This window comes from Ctenocephalides felis, unplaced genomic scaffold (genome assembly GCF_003426905.1).
Source record: "Ctenocephalides felis isolate EL2017-DRISC unplaced genomic scaffold, ASM342690v1 CF-g0.4_SCAFFOLD_03573, whole genome shotgun sequence".
Taxonomy (NCBI): Eukaryota; Metazoa; Arthropoda; class Insecta; order Siphonaptera; family Pulicidae; genus Ctenocephalides; species Ctenocephalides felis.
Window position 1 is genome coordinate 7160229 of NW_020539727.1, and position 26895 is coordinate 7187123.

The following is a 26895-nucleotide window of genomic DNA, read 5'->3' on the forward strand; positions in this document are numbered from 1 at the left end:
TATATATATATATATATATATATATATATATACATTTATAGATAATGTATACGCTTATAATACACAGGAAATTACTATATAATTACTACTAGATAAATTGTGTACGTTTTGAAATCATACGGTATAGATTAACCGAGAAATTAAACCATTTTATCAATTTATCGATTTCTTTTTTGAAATATAGAAGCATCTTTAGCATTTTTTGATGACTAGTGACTTTTAAATATTATTATAAAATATTATAATAAATAAATTAAAAAATTATTATAACATAATCTGTTACCAAACAAGACATGGAAAAAATGTTTTTTTTAGACATTTATAATTTTTACTAAATATTGTATTTTAATATAAAGAAAGTTTAGTTTGAAACTTTGGTTTGAATATTTTAGCTCATAATTCGTTGAAAACATGTTTCAATTGATTGGGCTTGAACATAATAAAACTCATATTTCATTTTGGTTATTAAAGTTTGTTTTTAACTTCTCCAAGGAGTTTCTAATGTGCATGTGTTCTTATTTTCTACTGTGAATGTTCCTAGTTATTTTGAATCGTTAGCAGCAAAACTAGAAAAAGTTTGTGTTTATGTGGGCCAAAATTTGATCTTTTGTTGACTTGTGCTCAAAAATACTAAACCGACATTTCAAATTGAAAAGTTTTAGTTGAAACTAGATATTAGGCATCCGTTTTTACCAGAATTTGCAAGAAAACGCAATTATTCGTTCATGTTTAGGAAAAAAATTTAAACCTGATTTGAAAACTTTAAAACTATTCAAGAAATTTTAGTTGGTAATCATGCTGAGCAATTTTGCTCCAAATTTGTAATTAATTAATAAATTAATTGTATAAAATAATTTTGACTCACAAAAATTAGTTTATTTTTTTAAATATATTACAATTTGGAATAATGGTCCATGTCCAAGCTTTAAAATTTTATCGTTACTATTTTAAAATTTGCTACATATGAATTCTTGTTGATTAAATCAAATATCATAATCATACAACACTCTCAAGGCAAAGTGACGCAGAATCAGGTGGCAATCACATCCAATGTCTGTTTTCTTTATTTTGAAGGAATGTTATGAGATAATAGCTTCAAAATTCAACTCATGCAAAATATAAATTTCATAGGTACATTTTTAACAAGGATAACACTGTAAATAACCTTGATCTGGTACTTCGTCAGAAACATTCTTCAGCAGAGTTGGAATAACTATATATTTAACTTATTACTTGTAGAAATTATTTTTTGAATCTAATTAGATTTGATCTTTATTGTTTACACCTTTGACAGGATGAAGGCTTGAGACATTGGTGATGGATCTTTCTATAATTGAAAAAATAGAGGCAACCTCAAAATTATATTCCTACTATATCCTCATAATAATCTATTTTCATATACATATGTCAATTACCACATTGAGTTTCAGAATATATTCATATCCATAAACATAAATTGTACAACTGAAACACCGATGTAATCTGAGTGAACTCGCTCACATAGAGAGAATTTTACGATTTCATAAAATGTTTAATGGCAAATGATATGCAACGTACAATAAATTAAATGCATAAACACATGTTCAGAAACTGCAGTCAAGTAATTCAATAGAGGGTAATTTAGAGAGATTTCCGTATTATTAAAATGAAGTTTAGTTTTATGATTCGGCAATTTATTTAAATTTCTATATTCAAGAATATAAAGCGGTGTTTATATTATTTCGAAAGCTAAAGCTTAAGATTATAATTCCATATTGAGATAAAAATAGTAACATATAATTTATTAGTTTCAATACATTCTAAAAATTTCAAATGAAGAAAATTGAGTCCTAAATAAAAAATAGGGGTGACAACTCTATGACTAAGAATAAGTTTTTTCAAGTTCAAATATTTCCATTAGAAAATCTCACCAACAATGCAGTGAAAAACATTAACTGAAAGCAAATAAAAAAATATTTGATTGCTGAAATACCTATTGCCTACATAATAATGGTTTATGGCAAAACTGTGAAAACTTCGTGCCGATGAGTTTTGAATTAAACGTTACAAAAATTAAATAAAGGAAATTGATTCCAAAATGTGGAGAAAGTGTTATGGTTGGACAACCCTTGAATAAAAATGAGTTTTTTGAGGACTAATTTAAGCTTTTGTATAAGTCTAACAAATTCCAATCAAAATTCAATGAAAAACTTTCATTGACTAGATTCTTTGATTACTACAGTGACTTATACAAAATAGGGTTTTATGGTAAGCAGGTAAAAACTTAGGACTTTATGTGTTTTTTAATTACAAATTATAAAAAATGAAGTAAAAGAATTTGATTGAAAAACCACTTATATCATGAGACGAGATTTATTGAGAGTATTTGATGTTGAAATATATGATTAAATTTTTGAGGAGCGTAACATTACGCAAAAAAAAATAGGTAAAGATTCTCACAATATTTTACTTTGTCATACGTTTCGACGTATAATTCATTCATTGTAAAATGTCAAAATCTACTACTACTTTACTACTAATTTCATATCTACTGATGATGTATGTAAAATTTTTTTCGAAACGTACAGAAAAATTAAGATGCTGTAAAAATCCGTACTTTATCCTTTTTTTTATTTTTCGCCCTCAAAAATTTTATCATATATTTCAACATTAAAGTCCTATGATCTCCTTGATTATGAGATTATGCTGCTAATTCTACTAAAACTATATATTCTTTTAATAACTGTGTATCTTTCACAATAACTCTAAGAGAAATTAACGCAGATTAACAAAATACTAAACAACTTATTTTATTCCTAACTTCACAGTCTTCTGATATTAGACATACTGTGCTGCCATCTCTTGAATTCATTCACACTAATGGCCGTTACATTGAAATTTAACTAATTACCAAATTACTAACAGAATTTTAATCTGTCATATATGATGTAGTAATTAATTTTGATATTGAGACATAGTAAATTAGGAATTGGAATTATTGTCGTGTTGTTCAAGACTTTTTATCAAATTTTGTCCAGTTTCGCCTACATAAGTAGAATGACAGTTATTGCAAATTCATTTTGTATACAATATTAGAGGTACGTTTTGCACTAGTTGGTGATTTAGGGTTCGAACAAATAAAAATTATAGCAAGTTCTAATAGTTACCTAGTTTATATAAAATTCTCAATTTTTTTACTTTATAGATCCACTGATGGATAACAACGGATTGTATGTCGAAACGTTTGGAATTAAAGGTTAATTTATAAAAATCTTTGTTTTCGTTCTTGTATCGTTCTCACTCATATTTTCTATAATATATATATATATATATATATATATATATATATATATGTTAGGGTGGTCCTTAATACGGTCATTTTTAAATTTCCTTGCTCAGATGCTTCCAAATTGATAAAAAATGCTCTATAAGTTTCAGCTTTTAATATTGACTTTTAGATAGTGCGCAATTCAATCAAAGCTTCGTATGGAAATAGCATGAAAAATTTTTCAGGAATTTTGAAAATGTTTTCTAGGTATAACTTAGCAATAAATAAATTTAAAACATTTTTAAATTTTTTGAAAAATTTTCCATGTTATTTCCATACAAATCTATGATTGAATTGCGCACTATCTAAAAGACAATATTAAGAGATAAAACTTCTAGAGATTTTTTTTATTAATTTGCAAGTATTTGAGCCCCTGGGAGCAAGAAAATTAAAGAATGTCCATATGAAGATACACCCTAATACATATATTATGCATGTATATGTAGAGGGCAATTAAGGTATGTTTATAAAGCGTCCTCAAATCAGTGGCGGATCCAGCTTCGGCGTCAGGGGGGGGTCATAATTGAACAGTTTTTATAGCCCTCAATGAGTATGTAACAAATATATATATATACGAGTATATATATATATATATATAAATATATATAAGATAGAGCGCGGCTTAAAGATTTGCGGGTAAAAAGGTCCACCACCGATATCTCAAAAACAAGTAAAGTTAAGGGTCTCTTAACAACAATATTTGAAAGTAGAGGAAAAAATGTACAACTAGCCATCACCCTGACTCTTACGACGTTAAAAAAAGCATTTTTACAAAAGATAAATTAAATAAATCTGCATTTCAACTCTGCTGGTGACTATTTTGGACAAAATATCAAATCAAGATTATATACAGAGTTATCTCTGTAAAAAATGTATCTATAAAATTCATATTTTTCATTGTTTGAGTAATGTAGCTATTATTTCGTTAAATCCCTTTAAAATTAAAAATAGTAAATTGGATTGTTTGTCCTCTCGCCGTCCGATTTTACCACGCCTTTGGGGTAAAAAAAGACCAAGTGACAAATTTTTTAAAAACAGCCAAAAACACATTTTTACAGTGATGAATTAACTGGAGGTTGTACTAAAACATAGTCAGACGGTTTTTTGTTTAATGTGTCTTATTGGTTGTTATGTTTTTCGTTTAGTTTTCACAATATAATTGCTCAAATTTACTTAGCCTTACCTTATGTATGTGTATTTTTTAAAAAATAATCTGCGTCTTTGACGTGAGTCAAAATTCGACCTTTCTTCGATGTTTTCTCGTCTAAACCGATGTTAAAATTTAAAAACTATAAAATGAAACTGGATAAGCGCTTGCGTTGATTAGTTTTTTGAGACAATTGGTCGATCCGTTTCTTTACTATTTGCAGAAAAGTGCAAAAATTATCGTCCATGTTTTTGTCAAAAATTCTTAACCGTTTTTTATTAGATTGATATCATTTGGAAATAAATAGTTTCTGTCGAAGATCGGTCAAGTCGTTTCTTTTTCATAATAGATTGTCACATTTTTTGACGATTTAAGTGAAACTTTGCATGGCGATAGATTTTCTACTCTAAATGAACGTGCTAAACTATAATAAGGCCTGCAACAAGTGGTTTTGGCTTCTAAAAAATTCACCGTGTGTATGTATTCGGTTTCGTATTTTGTATGCGTTCGTTTTCCATCAATGTGTAATATTCAAACCATTTTTTAACTAGTTTGTATTGGTATTTTGCCTTTAGGCAAGTTACATTTGTTAATAATCGACTTTCAGTAAAAAATGAATTAATTTATGAGGGATTAAAGGTATTCCCAGTGGATTTACAATATCACACACAAAACGACGACATTAACTCGGAGTATTTTCTAAAGGCAAATTTTCAAAATTCAATAATTTTTATAATTGAACTAGTTGCCGTAGGATTTTAATGGTTTAGTATGTTCATTAAGACCAAGTACTCTATCGATAAACCAAGTAAATCGTCTACTTTTAATTTTAACAAACGTCAAAAAAACTACTCATTTTCTCAAACTTTGATGAATTTTCAAAATTAAACTACTTGTCGTAAGACCGTAATATTTCAATAAGTTGTATAAGTTGTCATGATATATATCATCAAAAAACGTTTCATAAAAATCGGCTCAAATATTTTTTTCAACGACGAAATACAAGCAAACGGCTCGGTAGATTTTCACCTAAAACTAATCAGTTTCATTCTCAACTAATATCTTTCGAACAGTTTTGATTTTTTTAAATCGAATCGGTATTTTGTGCTTAAATGTGGACGAAAAGTTTAAATCTTTTTTCAAAATTTCAAAGAAACGGCTCGTCCGATTGTCGCACAAAACTGACAAGCGTTAGTCCTCATTTAGACACATCAAATGGTTTTTAAATTTCTGAAATCCGTCCAGACGTTTTTGAGCAATCGTCGATGAAAAGTCTAATTTTGACAAATGCCAAAAAACGAAACTAATTTTTGCAAACTTTGACAAATTTTTAAAGCTAAACGAGTTGTCGTGTGGCCGTATTTGTATTATCTAGAAGACTTTGGTATCTACCGTCAAAAAAATTTTTCAACACTTTATTACAAGAAAACGGCCAGGCCGATCTCTACCAACAACTCATCAGCACGATTCCCAATCAATATCTTTCGAACGGTTTTTGAATTTTCAAAATCGATTGATAATTGCGGGCTAAAACGTGGACGAAAAATTTTTCACTTTTCTGCTATTTACAAAGAAACGACTTGGCTGGCCGTCGCGCAAAATTGATAAACACTAGTCCTCATCGCGATACATCGAATGGCTTCTACATTTTTTAAATCGGTCCAGCCGTTTTTGAGAAAACGCCGATTTTCAGCAAAAAATCTGTTTACACACACACACACACACACACACACACATACACACACATACACACACACATATTTTTTCCAAATTTGGTCTCATTCGATTCAGAATGGCTTGAAACGTCGAGAAAACAAAATTAGCGAATCGGATTTGTTGATGAAAACGTAAACTTCTCCTTCGGGAAGTTAAAACTACTATGTTTGAAAAAAAAAATTGCAATAGTTTCCCACTTCGAAATGGTTTACAGCGATTTGGTATACTTCTCTAAATCAGTCATTATTAACTTTCCGTAGGGTAGTTATAGTAATGGGCCGAAAATCTAAAATGATTTTTTTTGCATTTCTCGACGTTTTGATGGTTTCTGGCACTTTGTCAAACCTCAGAAAAAATTGATGTGTGTGTGTGTTTTGTATGTCCGCAATTTTTCGTCCACGTTTTCGGGCGCACGGATCAACCGATTTGAATCTTTCAAAAAACATTCGATTCTTATTGACAGGAAGATGTGCCAATTAGTTTTTTGCAAAGACAGGTCCAGCAGTTACGGAGATACGGAGTAAAGAGTGCAGATAATACAAATCAAGTTTTTGAGAGAATGGAGTATCCGATTTGAATGATTTAAAAAACATTGAGTTTGTAATTATTGTGAGATGAGGTGATTAGTTTTTGGCAAAAGCAGGTCCAGCAATTTCGAAGATACTGAGCTATATGTGCAAAAAATGGCAGTTTTTGAGAGAACTGAGCGACCGATATGAATGATTCAAAGAACTTTCTGCTTGTTTTGACAAAATAATTGCTTTTGAAAAAAAATTTGGCTTAATTTTTTTTTCTAAACTTTTTTTTATATATGGAAAATAATTCAGATTTTAATATTGATTCTGACTAAAGTTTAAAACTTATATACTTCAAATAAATAGTTTTAACTTTGCAATTCAGTTTAAATAATTCTTATAAATATCAGACATTGTTACAATACTTATAATAATCTATTTGAAAACATTTAATATTTCTCCAACATTTTGTTAAGGTACGGGAAGTTCCAGCAATTTGCCTTAAGGCACGATGCCATACACCCGACTAGTTTTCATATTGATTAAGTCGTCTATTTACAGATGTTAGGATTACTGAAAGTTCATGCATAAGGACCACTCACAATCAGTTCAATTTTTTGATTTTTGAATGAAATTTTGTTCCTGAAAATCCTTAAATTTTAGGGTTTTGGACTCCGTCATTCGTCTATAATAAGTTAAATATTCAAGTTATAAAATGTGTTTGGTAACAAAATACATAAATAAAATCATTATGAAGTAATTTTGTTGTTGAATTAGTGTTTTATCTAAGTCCTAAAACAGGCTCAGGGGGGGGTCATGACCCCCGTGACCCCCCCCCTGGATCCGCCACTGCCTCAAATCCCAATATTACTACCACTATCCACTAACTAACTATTACTATCCACTAACCTTTCTTGTTGAGGTCCCTCAGTGTTCTTGACTTTGAGATCGTCGCTGTAGACCGCTATGCGGTTCCTGCCGTCGGCGCCGCGGTACCACTTGACGCTGTGAAGGCGGCCGCAAGCCCTCAGATCGAGAGGACAGCTCAGGGTGACTTGTTCGCGCACATTCACACTTATAGTATCTGAAAAAAAATAGAAAGAAGTTAAGAAATTTAGCAGAGAAAATAGTTGGTTCGATAAGGATGTATTTTATGGTGGTCGGAAATTGTATTTTTGGTTTTAGACGAAGGATTTTGTTGTATTTTTTAGGTCCACATGCAGGACTCAAAGGACTACAAGTTGAATATTATATGCAAAATTTTTTGATGAGCGAATTTAAATACTATTTTAAATGGTAGTACCAATTAAACGAATAAAATAATGTTACTATTATCAGTTTGTCAAAATTATTGAAGGAACGGAGTGCATTCGATGATATCATTTCTATACGGATAAACAAAGAAATCGGCATAGATAAATGAACATTTTAAAGTTACATCGTAGTACTAATCTTGATTTAATGAAAAATGCCTGAATCAGAAGAATATTTTACTCTGTTTCTTGAAAATAATTATACTGAAAATAAAAAAACAAATTGAACATTTGTGCCGTAAGTTTATTGATTAGAAATTATTTCTATATTATTCGTAGTTTCTATAAATCTTTTGAAAATATTTTTCAGGCAAGACAGATATTACAGCTGTTCAGTGTTGAAAAAGTAAAAAAAGTAAAAAAAAATATAAGCAGTCAATGAATGTATGTTAATTTTAATTACATGAAGTTCTTTAAACACAATTACATAATGAGTGAAGTTGCGAAAACAATATTTGTTTAGGCGTTGTTTATCATAATCCACTGTGTGAAAAAATAATATAGAATTTATTAGTCAGCAATTACTTCATTTCTCTAATGAAGGTTCATTTCTAAATGCTAATTACAATAACAAACCGATCATGTCACATTTGAAGTATGACTTTAATTACATTATTGTTTTCAAATATTACACATATTTTTATGCTATTATTGGTTGACATTAAAAATGTTTCCATCACGAGTGTTACCATATTACTAATAAACATTACTCAAAATAGTTATATGATGTATTTATTTTTACTTAACTTAAATTTGCTTCTTTGTACAGTTGCAAATAAGTTTTACTTCAATCGCGTGCGATCCTTAGTTTTACATGCAGAAGCAAAGTAGTTACAAATATTTTGAGACATGCATGCAACAAAATCAAACATATTGTACCATAATTTGGTTGATATTTTTTAAATCAATATAATATGAAAGTTTAAAAATTTAGGATTTTTTTTAGGATCATGATATCTATCATAATAAAAAATTGTATAAAAAAAGTTTTTTAACAATTAATTACGAAGAAACGGTTTGCCTGTTTACCTGCCCACATATCTACATATTTATCTATCTACCATTCTTTGATTCGTATCTCCAAAATGACAGGACCTGTCTTTGCCAAAAACTAATCACCCAAATCAATAAGGTATCAAATATTTTTCGAATCATTTAAATCAAATAAATTCTTTAAAAAAATTTGGTCCGATTAGTTCGAGACACGAAGACAGTTTTTTCAATATTTAATCTTTATTTCATAATAATTTGAATTACATTCTAAAGGAGACATCTACATAGAAATATGATAAAAATATGATTTAGAAAGGTATGAAAATAGTACAAGAGAATAGTAAATTTAATATTCGCTATGTTTGTTTTACTAATTTTGGCCACATATTTTTTATCGCTCACATTAATATTTTGTGAATTATTTTGTAGTTAAATATTTCAAGTTTTATATGAAAATATTATGTATTTTGTTTTTAATACATACTTATGCATATAACAGAAAAAAGAAAATAAAACATACAACTAGTGGCCATCGTGCCTTAAGGGAAATTGCTGGAACTTCCCGTACCGTATCGAAATATTCGAGGAATAATAAATGTCTTCAAATAGATTATTATAAATAAATACTGTAACATTGTCTAATATTTATAAGAATTATATAAACTAAATTACAATATTAAAACTATTCATTTAAAGTATATAATTGAGCTTTAGAACTTTATCCAAAATTAAAACTAAAATCTGAACTATTTTTGATATACAAATAATTTTTTTTTTTGAAAAAGAAAATTGAAAAAAAAATATTTTGGAACAATTTTTTTTCCAATAGCAATTATTTTGCCAAAACTAGCAGAAAGTTGTTTGAATTGTTCTAATCAAATGCTTAATTCTCTCAATACTGCAATTTTTTGTACATTTTGCTCTGTATCTACGAAATGACTGGACCTGTCTTTGCCGAAAACTAATCACCACTTCTCCCAATTATTACAAATTGAATGTTTCTTGAATCATTCAATTGGGATACTCCGTTCTCTAAACTAATCAGCACATCTCCCTATCAATAGGAATCGAATATTTTTGGAACAATTCAAATCGGTTGATCCGTGCTCCCGAAAACGTGGACGAAAAAATGCGGACAAACAAAACACACACACACGCATCTATTTCTTCTGAGGTATGTCATAATGTTCAGAAAACTTCAAAACGTGGAGAAATGCAAAAACTTTCATTTTCGATTTTCGGCCCATTACTGTAACTACCCATCAAGAAGTTTATAATTCATGAACGTTAAATTTATATGACAACTCCTAAAAATATTTGAATCCAACAAGTCACCATTTTACTTAAAATCTATTAATTTTATCTAATTAATTATTTTTAGTATGTTATATCTGAACTCTATATAAAAAATATGCTGAAAGAGGTTCGATTATAAAATTTCATGCAACCAATGGAAAACGACAAGTTAGTATTTTTGCTGCATAAATTAATATATTAATGTTCGCATAAAATTTATTATTATTATCATCGGTGCCCGTGCAATTCATTTCTTGCACAATAATAAATCCTCATAAATTTCCTAACGATTTAACCATAAATACTTTATGCAAACAAGCCCCATATTTTCCATAAGGCAACTTTTAAATAATTCACCTACTCTCGGGGCGGCTCTCTCTCATAATTTATTTTAATTGCCAACAAATCATTAGCGAACTATTTCGCATAGACAAAATGTGCAGCAGTTCATTATGAATTTGTTCAAATATAAACATATTTATATTCACTTTGCCAGAAATGGCGTTATATAGCGAGGTTATATTGTTTATTTTCTGCTCTGGGCGAAATGAAAACAATATTCGACCGGTGTGAGAACACACACGATGGTAGGGAAATTAGACCAAAGGCTAATGACTGTTGATTTTAAAATTATAATATTTATTGGTGAATATTTGGAAAACTTATAGTATTCAGGAGTTGTCGATCTAAATCTACAAGCTATCGATTTTGTTTGCCACACACGTTGACCATTGGTATAATTTTCACATACATCACGATAAAAAATACGTATTAAATATTCCGTGATAATTCAAATGTTTTTCTTATAGTTGGAATAATGTATATACTTATAATAAAAATTACCCTAAAACTTAACCGACTGATATTATCTTTGAAATAAATTTCTAACTAACTTTTGTACATTTTTATTTAATCAAATTTGTTTCATCTCTCCTTTTTTTTTTGACGAATCGACTAATTATTCTCAAATACCTTTTATTATAATTATTTATTTTGTTATTGACGTATATAATTAATAATTATTCATATCACGTTTTTATTCCGTATTTCAATTTTTTCTGAATCCAAAAAAAAATTAAAATACTTATATAGATAGAAATCAATTTCCTAATAATGCTATTATTTTTTATATAAATTTATTTGATATTTACAAATAAGCCATTTACATAATTTATATAAGTTTGTATTCTAATTTTACTAATACGTATTTTGAATTTCATTTACATTTAAACTTCATCAATTTTTTTTAAATAATAAACGAAGTTAAATACATTACTGTTTTTTACATGAAAAAAAGCTGGAAAAGATGGATTCTTAATATTTAATTTATATATTTCAATCAAAATCTGAGTCTCCAAATGTTAATTACCCATATGATTTTTAAGGAAATTAAAAATAAGTCATACAGTAAGTAGCCTCTTAACGTGATAGTATCATTGTTAAATACATTAATATAAATAATTCAGCATAAATCTATAATTCCAATTCTGAAATCAGATCGGCAAGGATATATAGTTTTCGGGCGCACGGATCAACCGATTTGAGCGGATCAAAAAACATTCGATAACTATTGATAGGGAGATGTTCTAATCAGTTTTTGGCTAAGGCAGGTCCAGCCGTTTCGGAGATATAAAGCAAAGAGATACGGAGCATCCGATTTAAATGATACAAAAACATTTAATTCGTAATAACGAGGAGAAGTGGTCATTAGTTTTTGACAAAGGCATGTCCAACCGTTTCGGAGATACCGAGCTAAAAATGCAAAAAATGGCAGTTTTTGAAAGAACTAAACATCCGATTTGAATGATTCAAAGAACATTCTGCTTATGTTGACGAAACGATTGTTTTGAGGAAAAAATTTGAAAAAAATCCAGTTTAATTTTTTTTCTAGTTAAAGTTTTAAAGCTAACTAATATACTTTAAATAAATAATTTTAACTTTGCAATTAGGTTTATATAATTCTTATAAATATTACACTAACTCCTACATTTCAAATTCGATTGATTAAGTGTTGTTTATTTAGTTTTTTTGTGAATAAACATAAGTTACAGTACTTAATAATAATTTATTTGAAAACATTCAATTTTTCTCGAATATTTTATTACGGTACGGAAAGTTCCAACAATTTGCCTTAAGACACGATGCCATTCACTACTAGTTTAAACTTGATTTTACAATAAATTAACAAATTTCATCTAGTAATTCAAATAAATTGATATCATGTAGTAGTGATATGCAATTTTACATATAATACAGATCAATATATTATCAATATATTTTCAATTATCTAATTATTATTTTTTCAGTAATGCTAAAAAATTGGCAACAAACTATTACAAGAAATTACCTTCAGTCGATTTGCTGTTAAACTTGAACCACAAATTTTTTTTATTTGACTTAAATACAAACATTGATTTTTAAATAATGTATGTATTTGAGCCAAATGCAGCAAATTTTGAAATTTCAAATTTGATCCATAAAGCTTTTAGTCCTCACATATGTTCCAGGATTCTAATTTAGGTGTCGGTTATGCTACATTCCAGTTTCCATACAAAATGGTACTAAATACTGTCAAAATGCCATGTGGTTGCTGTGCGATCAGGCGTTTCAGACTTAAATTGCAACTTCACTCGTATGTTATTATACCGCATCATAAAGATGCAGTTATGATAACATTGTTTTCTTGACATTGGTGCGGTTTCTAAATTAGGTTTTCTACCTAAAATTGCTCAGCAACCACATGACATTTTGATAGTATTTAGTACCATTTTCCATGAAAACTGTTACATAACATAGGTCTATTTCATGATAGAATCGGCCCCATATTTTCCATATCTACTAATTCGTTCGTTGGCTCCCACATTAATATAGTGAAAATATATTTTCCATACTGGCAATTACTTTTGCGTACAAATATTTTGTTCGACAACAAATTGCAGCTGCAGCGAACGATTAATTAATATTGTATAATGTAGAATGAAACACGAGCTCACGTTGTAATGTTATGTATATGATTTAGAGTTATTTTATGTTATGAAAACTGTTTTTATAGCTCTCTACATGAATTGCAAGCTGGACTTGTGCTAAAAAATTAATTGAATATCGTATTCATAACTGCTCTATAATAAAATAGTGAGTTGGGATAGGAAATTGTTGGTTAACAATATTGAAATGGTCTCCTTAGAGGTTATTGGTAAAAGCTCTGACTTTCAGAGCTTCAGACACAAAAGTGATACCGATTTGTCATTGATGAATTTATATTATAATTTTAACTTGCGTTTTAGTAGTTGCAAAAAATCAAAAATAAAAACTTAATCAGTATTTTATTTTGTCAAAACAAGTAGAATTTTTTTCTCCTTTTTTGGCACTTTTTCACCGTGTTTTAAAACGGCTGAACCTACATTTGCCAAAAAATAATCAGCACATATCCTTATCAATACAAATCGAATGGTTTTTGAATAATTCAAATTGGTTGATCCGCGTTCACAAAATTGTGGACGAAAAATTGTATCCGCACGTACACAAACATGCAACTTTTTTCACAAAAACCGGTTTTGGAATTTCAGAATTTTTGCCATAAAACCGGTTTTATAACCGGTTTTTGAAAACCGACAAACCCTAGTAAACATATAGTTCACACAAAATATAAAAAAAAAATAGCTAAATTTTGAAATCAATTCCCGACATTCCCATTTACTTTAAAATAAAATATTTTGGATTTCAATTAAATAGTTATAAGACTAAATTTAATATTGGTTTGTATATTTGGTAAAATTATTAAAAGTGTTTTAATATATTACAAGTTCTATATAACTCAATTTTTCTATATCAAAATCAAAATATCTATTTAGAAACTCTTAATCCAGTTATGTATATAAAAGGTCTGTTGCAAAATTTAATTTTTTTTTGTAATTTTTGCATTCACTTTAATAATTTAGGTCCACAAGGTCTTTTATTTTGATAATCATTGTAATATGTGTAAAAATTTAAAAGAAGTGTTAATAATTAAAGCAAGTTTTCGGTCAATTTTGAAAATTCATGCTCTGACATGTATTTTAATTTTATAAGAGTGCTTTATAATTATGTCACAATAAAATGCAAATATTCAAAAAAGTATAATATTACGCATAAATTAGGTGTAAATAGCATTTTGCTTTAAAGCAAGTTGCATGAACTTTATACTTCATGTCAGAGTTAAGAGAAAAATGCCATTTACACTTAAGAAATTTGTAATGAATAAATTTTTCTAAGATTTTAAATCTCATTACGACATCAATTAATCACATAACAATTTATTAAAATTCATTACGACAATAATTAATCAAAAAGCTGTTTTATGCTTCAAGCCTTATTCAATAAAAAAATGATTAAGCTGTTTGATAAAATTTTTAATTGTTTATTTTGAAAAAAAAGTTTCTGCTTCCACCAAAAACTAAATGATGAGTTTTCCAACTAATATTTATAATGCAAAGTTAAAAAATATGTAATTGTGTTGCTTATAGTTCAAAAAACAATAATTAATATTTATTAGTTTAACCATTTTTCCTAGGACTATACTGTTTTAGGATTATCGTTATATATATATATATATATATATTTCATAAACTAGAGTGATTGCAAATAATTTTGCAGTTTGTTTTTGATATACAGCATTCCTTTCATAAAAATCCAATATAATAAAAGCAAAATAATTTAGTTTAATTGGCATAATATTTATTATGAATATTTCATTTAATATTAACTATAATATATGTTTATTAAGAGCATAATTTTGCAAAATGCTTTGTGCTAAAAATATCAAATTAAATTACTGCTGAATAAATTTTATTTATTAAATATCATACAGGCATTCGTTATGAATTGCTGTAAAGTAGATATTGGATTGCAAATATTTAACATGTTTTATTTTAATGATATTTGATGAATATAATTGTTTTGTGAAATACATTAAATATTATAATACCAACAAAAATGCTTTGAATATAATACCGTTGATTTGAACTTTGAGTTATAAATTCATTTTAATAAACAAAACCATAAATTTATTTTATTCATTTATAATGCTTTGATACTTTGATACCTAATTTATTGTAGATATTTAATTTGAATAATTTCCAAAAAAAAATGGGAAAATATCGGTTGACACGTTTCTTCTTAACGTGTTTTAATAAAATTTAATATTTATATAAAACTTAATATGGCCATAACGGTTCACGATCTGAAGGTAAGGTCTTTAAATGTTAGAGTCTTACAAAAAGTGGTTGAATTATTCAAATTTAAGAACTTGTCTTAAGACAAAAAGCCACTTACACTTAGTTTGATATCTATTTTTTTTAATTTGATTTTTTTATAAAATAAAATTACTGCTTGAAGGCAATTTTGGACTTAGAGTTCATCCTCAATTTACTCAAGAGTCATTATCAAATTTTTAAATTTTATAAGTATGCTTTATAATTTTGCAAAAAAGAAATTTCAAAGCTCAAAGTAATTTTTAATATTGCCAATAAAAATAGTTGAAACGAAAATTTCAGTTTGATGTAGAAATCTTGCATCAAAATAATCCTAAATATCCTAAAATAATGATGACCAAGGAAACATTGTATCAAAATTGATGATCCTAAAATAAAGATGACCATCATATTTAAGGAAATAATGCATCGGAATTGATAATCCTAAAATAATGAGGACAAATATATATAAAGAACTATCGCATCCAAATTGATGATTCTAAAATAACGATGGGCATCATAGATGAGGCAATATTGTATCAAAATTGATGATTTAAAAAAAATGATGATCATCATAGATAAGGAAATATTGCATCAAAATTGATCTTCCTGAAATAATGATGACCATCACTGATAAGGAAAAATGATGATCCTAAAATAACGATTACCATTATAGATGAGAAAAATTTTGCATCAAAATTGATGATTCTGAAATAATTATGACCATCATAGATAAAGGAATTATGCATCAAAAATGATGATCCTAAAGTAATGACCTTTTATCTATGATGGTCATTACTTTAGGATCATCATTTTTGATGCATAATTCCTTTATCTATGATGGTCATAATTGATCAATCATAATTTAGACTTTGCATAATTTTATGATGATTTTATTTCATACTAATTTTACCTTATAATAATTTTGCCTTTTGATACATGTTTTGTAATAATAATATTGATAATTATATTTCGAGTTTCATTCAACTTTCTTATATACGAATAAATTGTAAGGACATCATTATTCATAGCCTTGCCTAACTCAACATTATCAATTTTTTGTATAACATTCATCAAAAAGAGAAATATTGCTTATCAATCACATATATCTTCAAATCAATTTTGTTAATTATTAATGAACATTTCTCTTCTGGTTATCAAAGAAATATCATTATAATTTATGATGACATATAGAAACAAAAAAATGTGACTTACATCGTTTGACACTTTGCACACCGGAGATAAAAATAGTAATCCAAAATAAAATCACAAAATTCATGACTATAAAAATATGTATATATAAAAATCACTAACTGCAAAAACTGTACAAAATATTCATGGTATGAAAAGTTTATATGACAATCATATCAATTGTTTTTACTTAATTGATATACATAAGAATAGATACATTGTCGTCCTACTATTTTGCATATATGTAATTTAAATATACTAATAGGTAAATTCAAAGATACAATAATTTCTTGATAAATAAGAAATTTTAATATATGAGAATATTGGTTAAAAAAATTGAGAAGTACTCCTGAACCAGGTGGAAATTGAAAAGATACTGTAGTGAAACCATATATGGAAGAAATCCAATCAATAATCGAATTAATAAAACTCAATTTAATTGTTTGGATTTTTTTAAATTGTAGAACAAAATATAAACAGATAAAATAGCGGTCAAAGTAAGTTTGTTCGTGGCTCAGCTGTAAAAGTTTTGGTACTGGGTGTCTAATATAATCCGGTCTGTTATCAGGCAGTAGCAATATCAGCTCTTCTTTGAAAAAAAGAGTCTAAAAATGCTTAATAAAAATAGCCATCGAGGAATTACTGCATATGTATGACATTATCAATAGAAATATCTAAAAAATCTCATGGCAAAATGAAAGTATACCAATTACAATATCACATTCTCCAATTATACTACTTTTCGCCAATTTTATTCATAAGTGCATAGCTACAGAACCTTATGTACTGAACTGCTAAATGTAAACACCTTTGATGAAAAGGATGAAACGAATCATGGAAAATACAACTATAGCTATTACACAACAAACTTTTGAATAAAATAATTATGACCAAGGTCTAAGAGTTTTTCCTCTAACAGTACAAAATATAACGTGATATTCTACAATTAATATATTTCCACCAAACCATCAAAATATATGAAAGAAATATATATATATTCTTCATTGACAGCTGAAGTGTCAGTAGTGAGGCAATAATAATAAAATTAATAAGATGCCCCTGTCTGTCAAGTTTTTGATAAATGATACAGTCGGCTTGACGTCTTTCTTTCATTCAATATTCAGCTAAATTCAGCTTCGGTTGTGGGTGTATGTTTTTTATTAAAATATTCCATGAAAGATAGGAAAACTCAGATATGGACTTGAGAATTATATCTAAAAAATATCATTGTTTACGTAAATTTTGAAAACAATCAAAGTTTTTAGTTAAGTTGTGCTACTTGGAATATACATACACAACATAATTGCTTCAATAATTTAGTCTATAATTTTCATAATCTCGTACGATATATTAGTTCCTGTTTGGCAATTATAATTTCTATGGTACATTTTTCTTACTAATAATTTAATAAACATTCAAACATGTTCAAATCTTAGGTGAATTAATTTGTAAAATCTAGTTTATGTGAGCAATCTTCAATCTAAGATCAACTATCTAAATATTCCATATCCAATTTTTGACACATGAAATAAAATTCTAAATTATTTTTTTAATAAGTAAAAATATTTTTTGTATTGTTAAATAATTTAGTGAAGTAAACCAAAATGCGATATGCATAAGTTTAAAAAAATAATGTATATGCAATTTTGGACTTATTGCGTTATTTATTAAACTGAATTATAAAATTCATCTGCCAAACATATACTGTTGACTGTATATTATATTATTTTAATTTCTGGTACATCTCAGCTGCTTTTGGCAGTAATAATGTAGACATTACATTTTTCTTGTATATTATATTCTAATATTATTTCGGCTCACAATTTCAGCTAAATTCAAATTTCAAGTAAATTGACATTTCTAGCAGATGACAGTTCAAATGTTTTCAATGTCAAACAATGATAAGTGTTTTTTTGTATTTTTTGCCATTTATTTCTACAATATTACTATAGTTTTATCGTTCATTAAATCTTAAAAATTTTCTTCAACAAACTCTTAACAGAATTATCTAAATCCGAATAACCGTTGAGGAGAAGTATCTAATCATACACCCGTACAGAAGAATTTTATGATAGTTCATAATAAAGATTTAGCAGGTGAAAAATTGTTATCATATTTATGAAAATTATGCAGTATTCGATTATTTGCACAAACATGATTTAATCATAAAATATGATTCAGAAATTTTGCTAATATCACCTTTTCCTAGAAATAATGATATTATTAATATTGAAAGTTAATACGGTCGACAGATAAAAAGTATACTGATATTTTATATGCATGGTTTTGATACATCGTCAAAGAAAATATTTAAATATTTCAATACATCAGAGATTTACGATCGTTTTTTTTCCATATCAAAAGTTCGTTTATATATATAAAAATGTTGCGCATCAAAAGAAAAAAAGCTCATTTAAATCGAATAAGTAAGATAGAATTGGTTGTGGGAAATCAGGCGTGTTTTTCTTATTCTAAATCAATCTCGAATTTTCCATGAATAAATCACGAAGAATAATATTCTATTTCGAGTTTGGTTTATCATTTACGCTTTGACGCTTTTGGATGGCGTAAAAAGTACTATAAATCGGAATAGGGGAGACTGGGGACGGTTGAGACACTTTTTTTATTAGTAATAATATTCGTAATTTAAATGTAGATTGAACATTTGTCAACGGCGAAAAACAAACTCTGTCCTTGAATACGATGGGTGGAGTCTTGAAATCAAATCATGCAAGAAAAGGCTGAGTGTCACAACCGTCCCAAGTCACAGGACGGTTGTGACAGGCATAGAAATAAAAAAAACAATAGCTATAAATACCTAGCAATTAAAATTATAAAACAATAACAACTCAAAAAATAAATCTTTGGGAAATCTTTTGTTTTCTTGTATTGATTTTTCGTGTTCCTTTTTCTTTCGTTTTTTTTAATCAAGATAGATTTCTCTTTATCTGTTTAATCTTTAAAAAACTTACTTTTGGCTCTTTAAAAGCAATACGGTCTACAGATCATGTTAATTTGATGCACTGACGCAATGCAATAATATAAACTTGTTCGAACAAACATACTTCATCTTTCCCTCATTGAGAACCTAATTCAAAATCAGTACAGTTTAGCTGTTATGACGACTGTCACTACTGTACCTAGTCTGCCCTACTTAACATATACCAATATATTAACATATACCATATATTTTTATATATATTCTGTTCGATACTGATAATTATTTTACGATTATTTCCCCAGATAGAGAAATACTTATCTTTTTCAATTTCGAATGGAAATTACAGCATAGTATGGCAAAGTATAACAAAAACAGGTGTTACATAATTATTTCGATGGAATCTAGTTTCTGTTCCAATAACCTTAATGTCTTTTTAACGCTCATCGGAAATTACTTATGAATAATACAAACATACTGTCCAATCATCTAGTACAAGTAGAAATTGTATTACGTACTACTGATGGTTACTGATATTGATCATAATCACATTAAGAGGTAATGTATAAGAATATATATATATATATATATATATATATATATACATATACATATATGTATATAATAGAAAAAAGTACTTACAAATTACTTGCACTAATACCAAAAATATATGGTAATACCAATAATCTAATACGGTACTAAGATACAGTATAAAACTATACCATGCAATAAACACATTAACATTTTATTTTTATATAAATATTTACTGTAGACTAATTAAAGATCTAATAATAAAAATATTGTGAAACTATATTTTCTACAATTTTCTAACATATTGTAAAAAAATATTTCATACATTTTCATTATTTAAGATTTGAAACTCATTCCAAAGACCAAATGTTTGTATCAAACGTCATTGCGTTTATTCATACCTTTTTTGTAATGCAGTTGAATGAAAAACCTTCAGCAAAACGTCTTTAGCGTAAATTCTGCTCAAAATTTAAGGTAAAAGGGTTAACTAGTTATATTGTTTTTCAATGTATTGATGTGTACGGTGAGCATAGTTTTACATTGTTTGTAAGTTTTGGAAATGCTTGTGTGATGCTGAAAGCAAGTTATTAATTAAATCCAAATTCTGCTCTCTTTCAGCAGTACTATCAAAGACATCAATTATGACCATAGACATGCTTTCTTCTTCAATTATTCATTTGCTGGTACTCTATTACAGAACCATCTCCAACCATTACGAGTTGTTTTACAACAAATTTTAGTGAATTTTTATCTTTCTCTTAAATAAATGTGCATGCATTCAGATAGTTTTGTATTATATTATCGTGTTTGTATCAAAGTTACAAAGCGTGAAGGAAGAAAGAATATCACAGGATTCGCAACGGAAGATAAATGAGTTCTATGTGAAGTAGTTCAACGTCCTTTCTACTATGTGATATATATCAAGACTTTACTTCAAGAAATTTAGCTGATATAAAATTGCATACACTTTTAGACTTATCGCTTGGCTGCTCTCATGTAACACTCCGAGGAAGAAGAATTTGTGATCCATTTTGGGTACAAGACGAAACACATTTGACAAGCTGGATTATCAAAGAGTCACCAATTTGTTGACTTAATTTTATTTGCTGCATTGATTTTCTGTTTTAAATTTAATCATTAATTAGTACTTTGAATTTGTTTACATGATAAATTTTTGCCTACCCCTCATCACTTTTTTATATCGTGAGCAATATGTATATTAAATCACTCTAACCGGATGCTCCCTACTCAAAAACTGTATGACCATTTTCTGCACTCGTTGCTCCGTATCTCCAAAACGACTAGACCTGCCTTCAAGTCCGGTAGGTCGTATGACTTGGATGTGTTTTGAATCATCCAATTCGGTTAATCCCTACGTTCGAAATCGTCGACGCAAAATTTAATTCGCACATACGCACACACCCATATTTTCTAAGGTATGTCAGAATGCTCAAAAGGTCTTGAAACGTAAATATATCAGAAATATCATTTTCGATTTTTTTGCAATTACTATAGCTTCGGACGAATTAGAAAATAGGTAAAAGAAGTTCGGAAGTAAATAGAAAAAGTACATTTGTACAAGTCCCGTATTATCAATTATATTTTACAATAACTGTAATAATAATAATTGAAAATCGCAATGCATATCTCAAATATTATTTGAACTAAAATCAAAATATTTTTTATAGCAGTTTTCTAACGTCATAAGGAATCTACCTTATAAATATGAGCATTTTAAATTTTCAGACAAAAATTGCGAAAAAAACATGATTTGAGTCAAATACAATTGCAAAATTCAAGAATTATACTAGGTGAACCAAACTCCAAATTAATCATATTGAGAAAAATTATCGATAGGGGAGAATGGGTACACTTGGGCAATATTTTATTGATCAGCAATAATTATGTTAATTTATCAGTTAGCTTGGAGAAAAGCAAATTAAATAAAAACTTGACCATTTGTCTACAAGCAAGTGCTAAAAATCTAACCTTAAATACGATTAGTCATAACATTATGCCATAAAAATATATTTTTTAATGTTATATTAACACGAGATCTTTAACAATCTTGTATTTCCTGTATTGAATTTTCCTTTCCCTTTTTTTGTATTTTGTTTGAGATTAGTTAGATTTTTTTATCTGTTCTCTATCCAGCAAAAAGTAATTTCTGGTAAATAACTAATTATCAACTTCCAGCAAAATAACAAACAAAGGGATCAATTTGTATACAAGTAACAATAATCATTCAAATAAATTGAACAAAACTTACTTTTGTCTCTCGAAAAGCAATGCAGTCTACAGATCATGCCAATGTATGACGCTGACTGAATGCAATAATGTAAACTTGTTCGAACAAACATACTTCATCTTTCTTGCTTAATGGAAACTTGTTCGAACCAACATATTTCATCTTTCCTACTTTAGACCCTATATCAAAATCTGTATAGATTAGTTGTTATGATAACTATTACTACTGTAACCTGACCCAACCGTACATAGTCTTACCTATACTAAAATAATTGGATAACTAGTGGTTTGCATGGTACTGTGCCTTAAGGCAAATTGCTGGAACTTCCCGTTCCGTAATGAAAAATCTTTGTTCGAAACCCAAAAAAATTACACAATATATGTACACATTATTAAAATCTCTATAAAATAACTGATAATTTGATGTACATATGTCCAATAAACATTTTTGACCGCGAAATGATATTTTTTAACTTATTTTTATTGAGAGTCCATAACCGCTAGATCTGCCTTGCCAAAATTTTAATCAGTTCATCTTGTATTACAAGTAATATGTTTTATGGATGATTAAAATCGGACGCACCGTTCTCTTAAAAACTGAGTTACCATTTTTGGCCTTTTTGGCCTTGTATCTTCGGAATGGCTAGACCTGCCTTCGCCAAAAACGAATGAGCACGTCTCCTTAACAATACGAATAGAACGTTTTTTGAATTATTCAAATCGGTTGATCGGTGTTCTCGAAATCGTCGACAAAAGTTTATATCCGCACACATACAAACACACACAAACACATACACACATAAACACACGCACACACACATACATCCATTTTTTATAAGGTATGCCAAAATATTCAGAATCCTTCAAAACGTAAAAATATATAAAAATTATCATTTTCGATTCAATAGCTTTAAATTAATTTATGATGTTACAAATGGAATTTGTAATCAAGTTTTAGCGTATGGAGAAAAAAGAAGCAAACTTCTAAAAATGAATGGTTCTAACTATACAAATTTTTGATGGTTTAGCTAAAATCATGATAAGCTACTGTGTAACTACATGTTGATTCCAGCTTTGAAGAAAATGGCAAAATGTAGTTGCAGATAATTTTAATGCAAAGAAAAAACTATTTTGTTGTTCAATATATGTGAGTAATAACTTCATCAAAAATATAAATTTTGCACAATATTTTCATCAGTATCCTATTCTCCAACTCAATGCAAGCAAGTGGTCTAGTAATTGAAGTGTATCGTATTTTCCGTATGTTTGCTTTCTAATGTCAATAAATATCGTGTTTTCTCCCAGGTCCTACACATCACATAACATGATATACCACCATGTCTTCTCGTCTTTATTTGCACACAAACTTATATGTGACGAGTTGGTTAAACTCGACTGTGTCTTAAGTAAAATGTTTGACAAACAACATAGTGAAATGTAATTAATATTTACGTTTAGGAAACGTAGAACGTGAGCTTTGTTTAAGAAATCTTCAGAGAAACCTTAAAGATTTAAACTTTATCAGAAGTGAGAGATGGAAGGTGGAAAAATGTACTGTAATTAAAAATTTTTAGGAAAAGAGTGCGCGTAAGGTTCACACGCCATTGAAGTAAAACTTATTAGCTTCTGTACAAGATGGCATTTAAGTAAAAATAAATACATCATATAACAATTTTGAGTAATGTTTATTAGTAATATGGTAACACTAGTGATGCACACATTTATTAGTGTCAACCATTATACACATTTATATAATGATAAATTTAAACTAGTGGGGTGTATGGCATCGTGCCTTAAAGAAAATTGCTGGAACTTCCCGTACCGTAAAAAAATGTTCGAGAAATGTTGAATGTTTTCAAATAGATTATTATAAATAAATATTGTAGCATTGTCTAATATTTATAAGAATCATATAAACTGAATTGCAAACTATAGTCAGAATTAAAAATAAAATCTGAATTATTTTCGATCTACAAAAAAAAAATTCCGAAAAAAAAAGTTGAAACAAAAATTTTGTTTTCCAAAACCAATTATTTTGTTAAGACAAGCAGAAAGTTCTTTGGATCATTTAAATTGGACGCTTAGTTCCCTCAAAAACTGCCGTTTTTTACATATTTAGCTCTGTATCTGCGAAATGGCTGGGCCTGCCGATAACCATTTCTCCCAATAATTACTAATTGAATGTTTTTTAGATTATTCAAATCGGACGCTCCGTTCTCTCAAAAACTCGATTTCTATTTTCTGCACTCTTTGCTCTTTATCTCCGCAAGTGCTGGACCTGCCTTTGCCAAAAACTAATCAGCTCATCTCCCTATCAATAGGAATCGAATGTTTTTTGAACCATTCAAATCGGTTGATCCGTGCGCCAGAAAACATACATATTCATACACACATACACACACACACATCCATTTTTTCTGAGGTATGCCAAAATGTTCAGAAACCTTCAAAACGTCGAGAAATGTAAAAATTTTCAATTTCGATTTTCGGCCCATTACAATAACTTACCCTACGGGAAGTTAATAATAGCATTGAAAATATGTATAATATTTGAAAACAATAATGTAAATAAAGTCTTACCTTAAATATGACATGATCGGTTTGACATTGTAATTAGCATTTAGACATGAACCATCGTTAAAGAAATGAAGAAATTGCTGATTAACAAATTCTTTAATATTTGTTCACACAGTGGATTATGTTAAACAACGCCTAAACAAATATTGTTTTCGAAACTTCACTTATCATGCAATAATTGTGTTTGAAGAACTTCATGCAATTAAAATTAACCTACATTCATTGACTGCTTGTATTTTTTTTTTACTTTTTTGCTGGCGATATAATCTCATTCTTTGAACAGTATGATATCTGTCTTGCCTAAATAATATTTTCCATTTTAATAACTTCAAAGATTTATAGAAACTACGAATAATATAAAAATAATTTCTAATCAATAAACTTACGTTTAGTACACGACGCAAATGCTTAATTTGTTTTATTATTTTCAAGGAACAGGGTAAAATATTTTTCTGGTGTAATGCATGTCCGTTGCATTTGTAGGGATTTACATCCTAGTCGCGCCTAAAGAAGTTATATTCTAACAAAAAATCAAATCAGCACAGACAATGAAGAACAATTAGCTTGTTATGAGGCAGTCACTATTATTAACTTCTTGTCGGCTAATTTATTGTAATCGTCCAAAATTAAATTGTACAAATATTGTTGTTTCTTTATTAATAATAACATTTGTCGATTCTATCTTTTACCAAACATGAAGTTTATTAAAAATTATATGTATGTAATATAATTAAAGTTCAATTAATTTCATGCAGTTATATGAATTCAACAACTCTCAGTTATTTTGAATAATATTTTTAATAAATTCAGAATTACTTCCAGAGTAGTGCTTCAATCATGCTATTCGAATAATTTCATCAAAATGCATTTGATCAATGACATACCTCTCATCGCAAATACTTTTGGTATGATTTACATTTAGCATTTCGCATTTTGCAAAATATTAAAATTCATTCTGCAATAAAATACATTTTTCCGACTTCACATTGCATTTATTGCACCGCACACGGTTCAATCAAAGTTCATATATTGAAAGCAATTGATTTTGAATTCCACAAAATAAATATGAAGTGGATATATATAGTGCAGAAAGTCGAGTGGCAAATATTTGAATAATTTTTAGTTCAATTAAATTAAAAAACTTTGTACGGGAGTAGATGATTTAAATTATGTAGAAGTAAAATGCATCGATGTCAAACTTTTGATAACAAAAATTTATGAAATCATTTTTCAAAAGTTGATTTTTGTTGGTATTCGAGAATTATTTCTTTAAGCAAATTTGTAAAAATATACTGACTTATGAACTGATTCTGCTGCATAAGAGATCAATGTTATGGCAAGGCTATGTTACGAAGAACTTTCCATACTAAATATTGACAAAAGCCATGTGGTTCGTGTGTAGTCAGGTGTTTCTCTAAGATTGTCTAATATAAAACCTAACCTAAAAACCGCACAAATGTCAAAAAAAAACGATCTTAGATAACAGGGTCTTTCTGACCCAGCTTCATAACATACGAGTGACGCTGCAGTTTATGTGTAAAAAGCCTGAATGCACAGCAAATACATGATATTTTGACAGTATTCAGTATAATTTAGTAGTTTGAAGAAAACTCGTTATAATAACAGATGGCCAATCTTTGTATTTTATGAAAATATTTAGTAATTATTTTGTCAGTTGTTTTAGATAATTATTAGCAATAACTCAATAGCCCAATAGAAACAATTTAGAGTCTACATTCATCAAATTAATATTTTTGTCTCTTATTACAAAAATGTTTAATGAGGCAATGCAACTATAAAAGGTTGAGCTATATTTTCAGTAAAAGCTAAAATATTCACCGAGAAGGACAAAATCTTCATCTCAATGACCATAATATTTTCCATAGCAATATAAAA

At 28.2% G+C, this 26895-nt stretch overlaps 1 protein-coding gene across 1 annotated transcript in view; it reads right to left on the reverse strand.

Moving 5' to 3' along the window:
- Positions 1-26895, reverse strand: part of LOC113389405 — a gene marked incomplete in the record, with an annotated part of 586125 nt that overhangs the window by 284568 nt on the left and 274662 nt on the right. Inside the window, 1 exon segment of the mRNA XM_026626441.1 lies at positions 7595-7769. Coding sequence (XP_026482226.1) covers positions 7595-7769 — 175 coding nt within the window.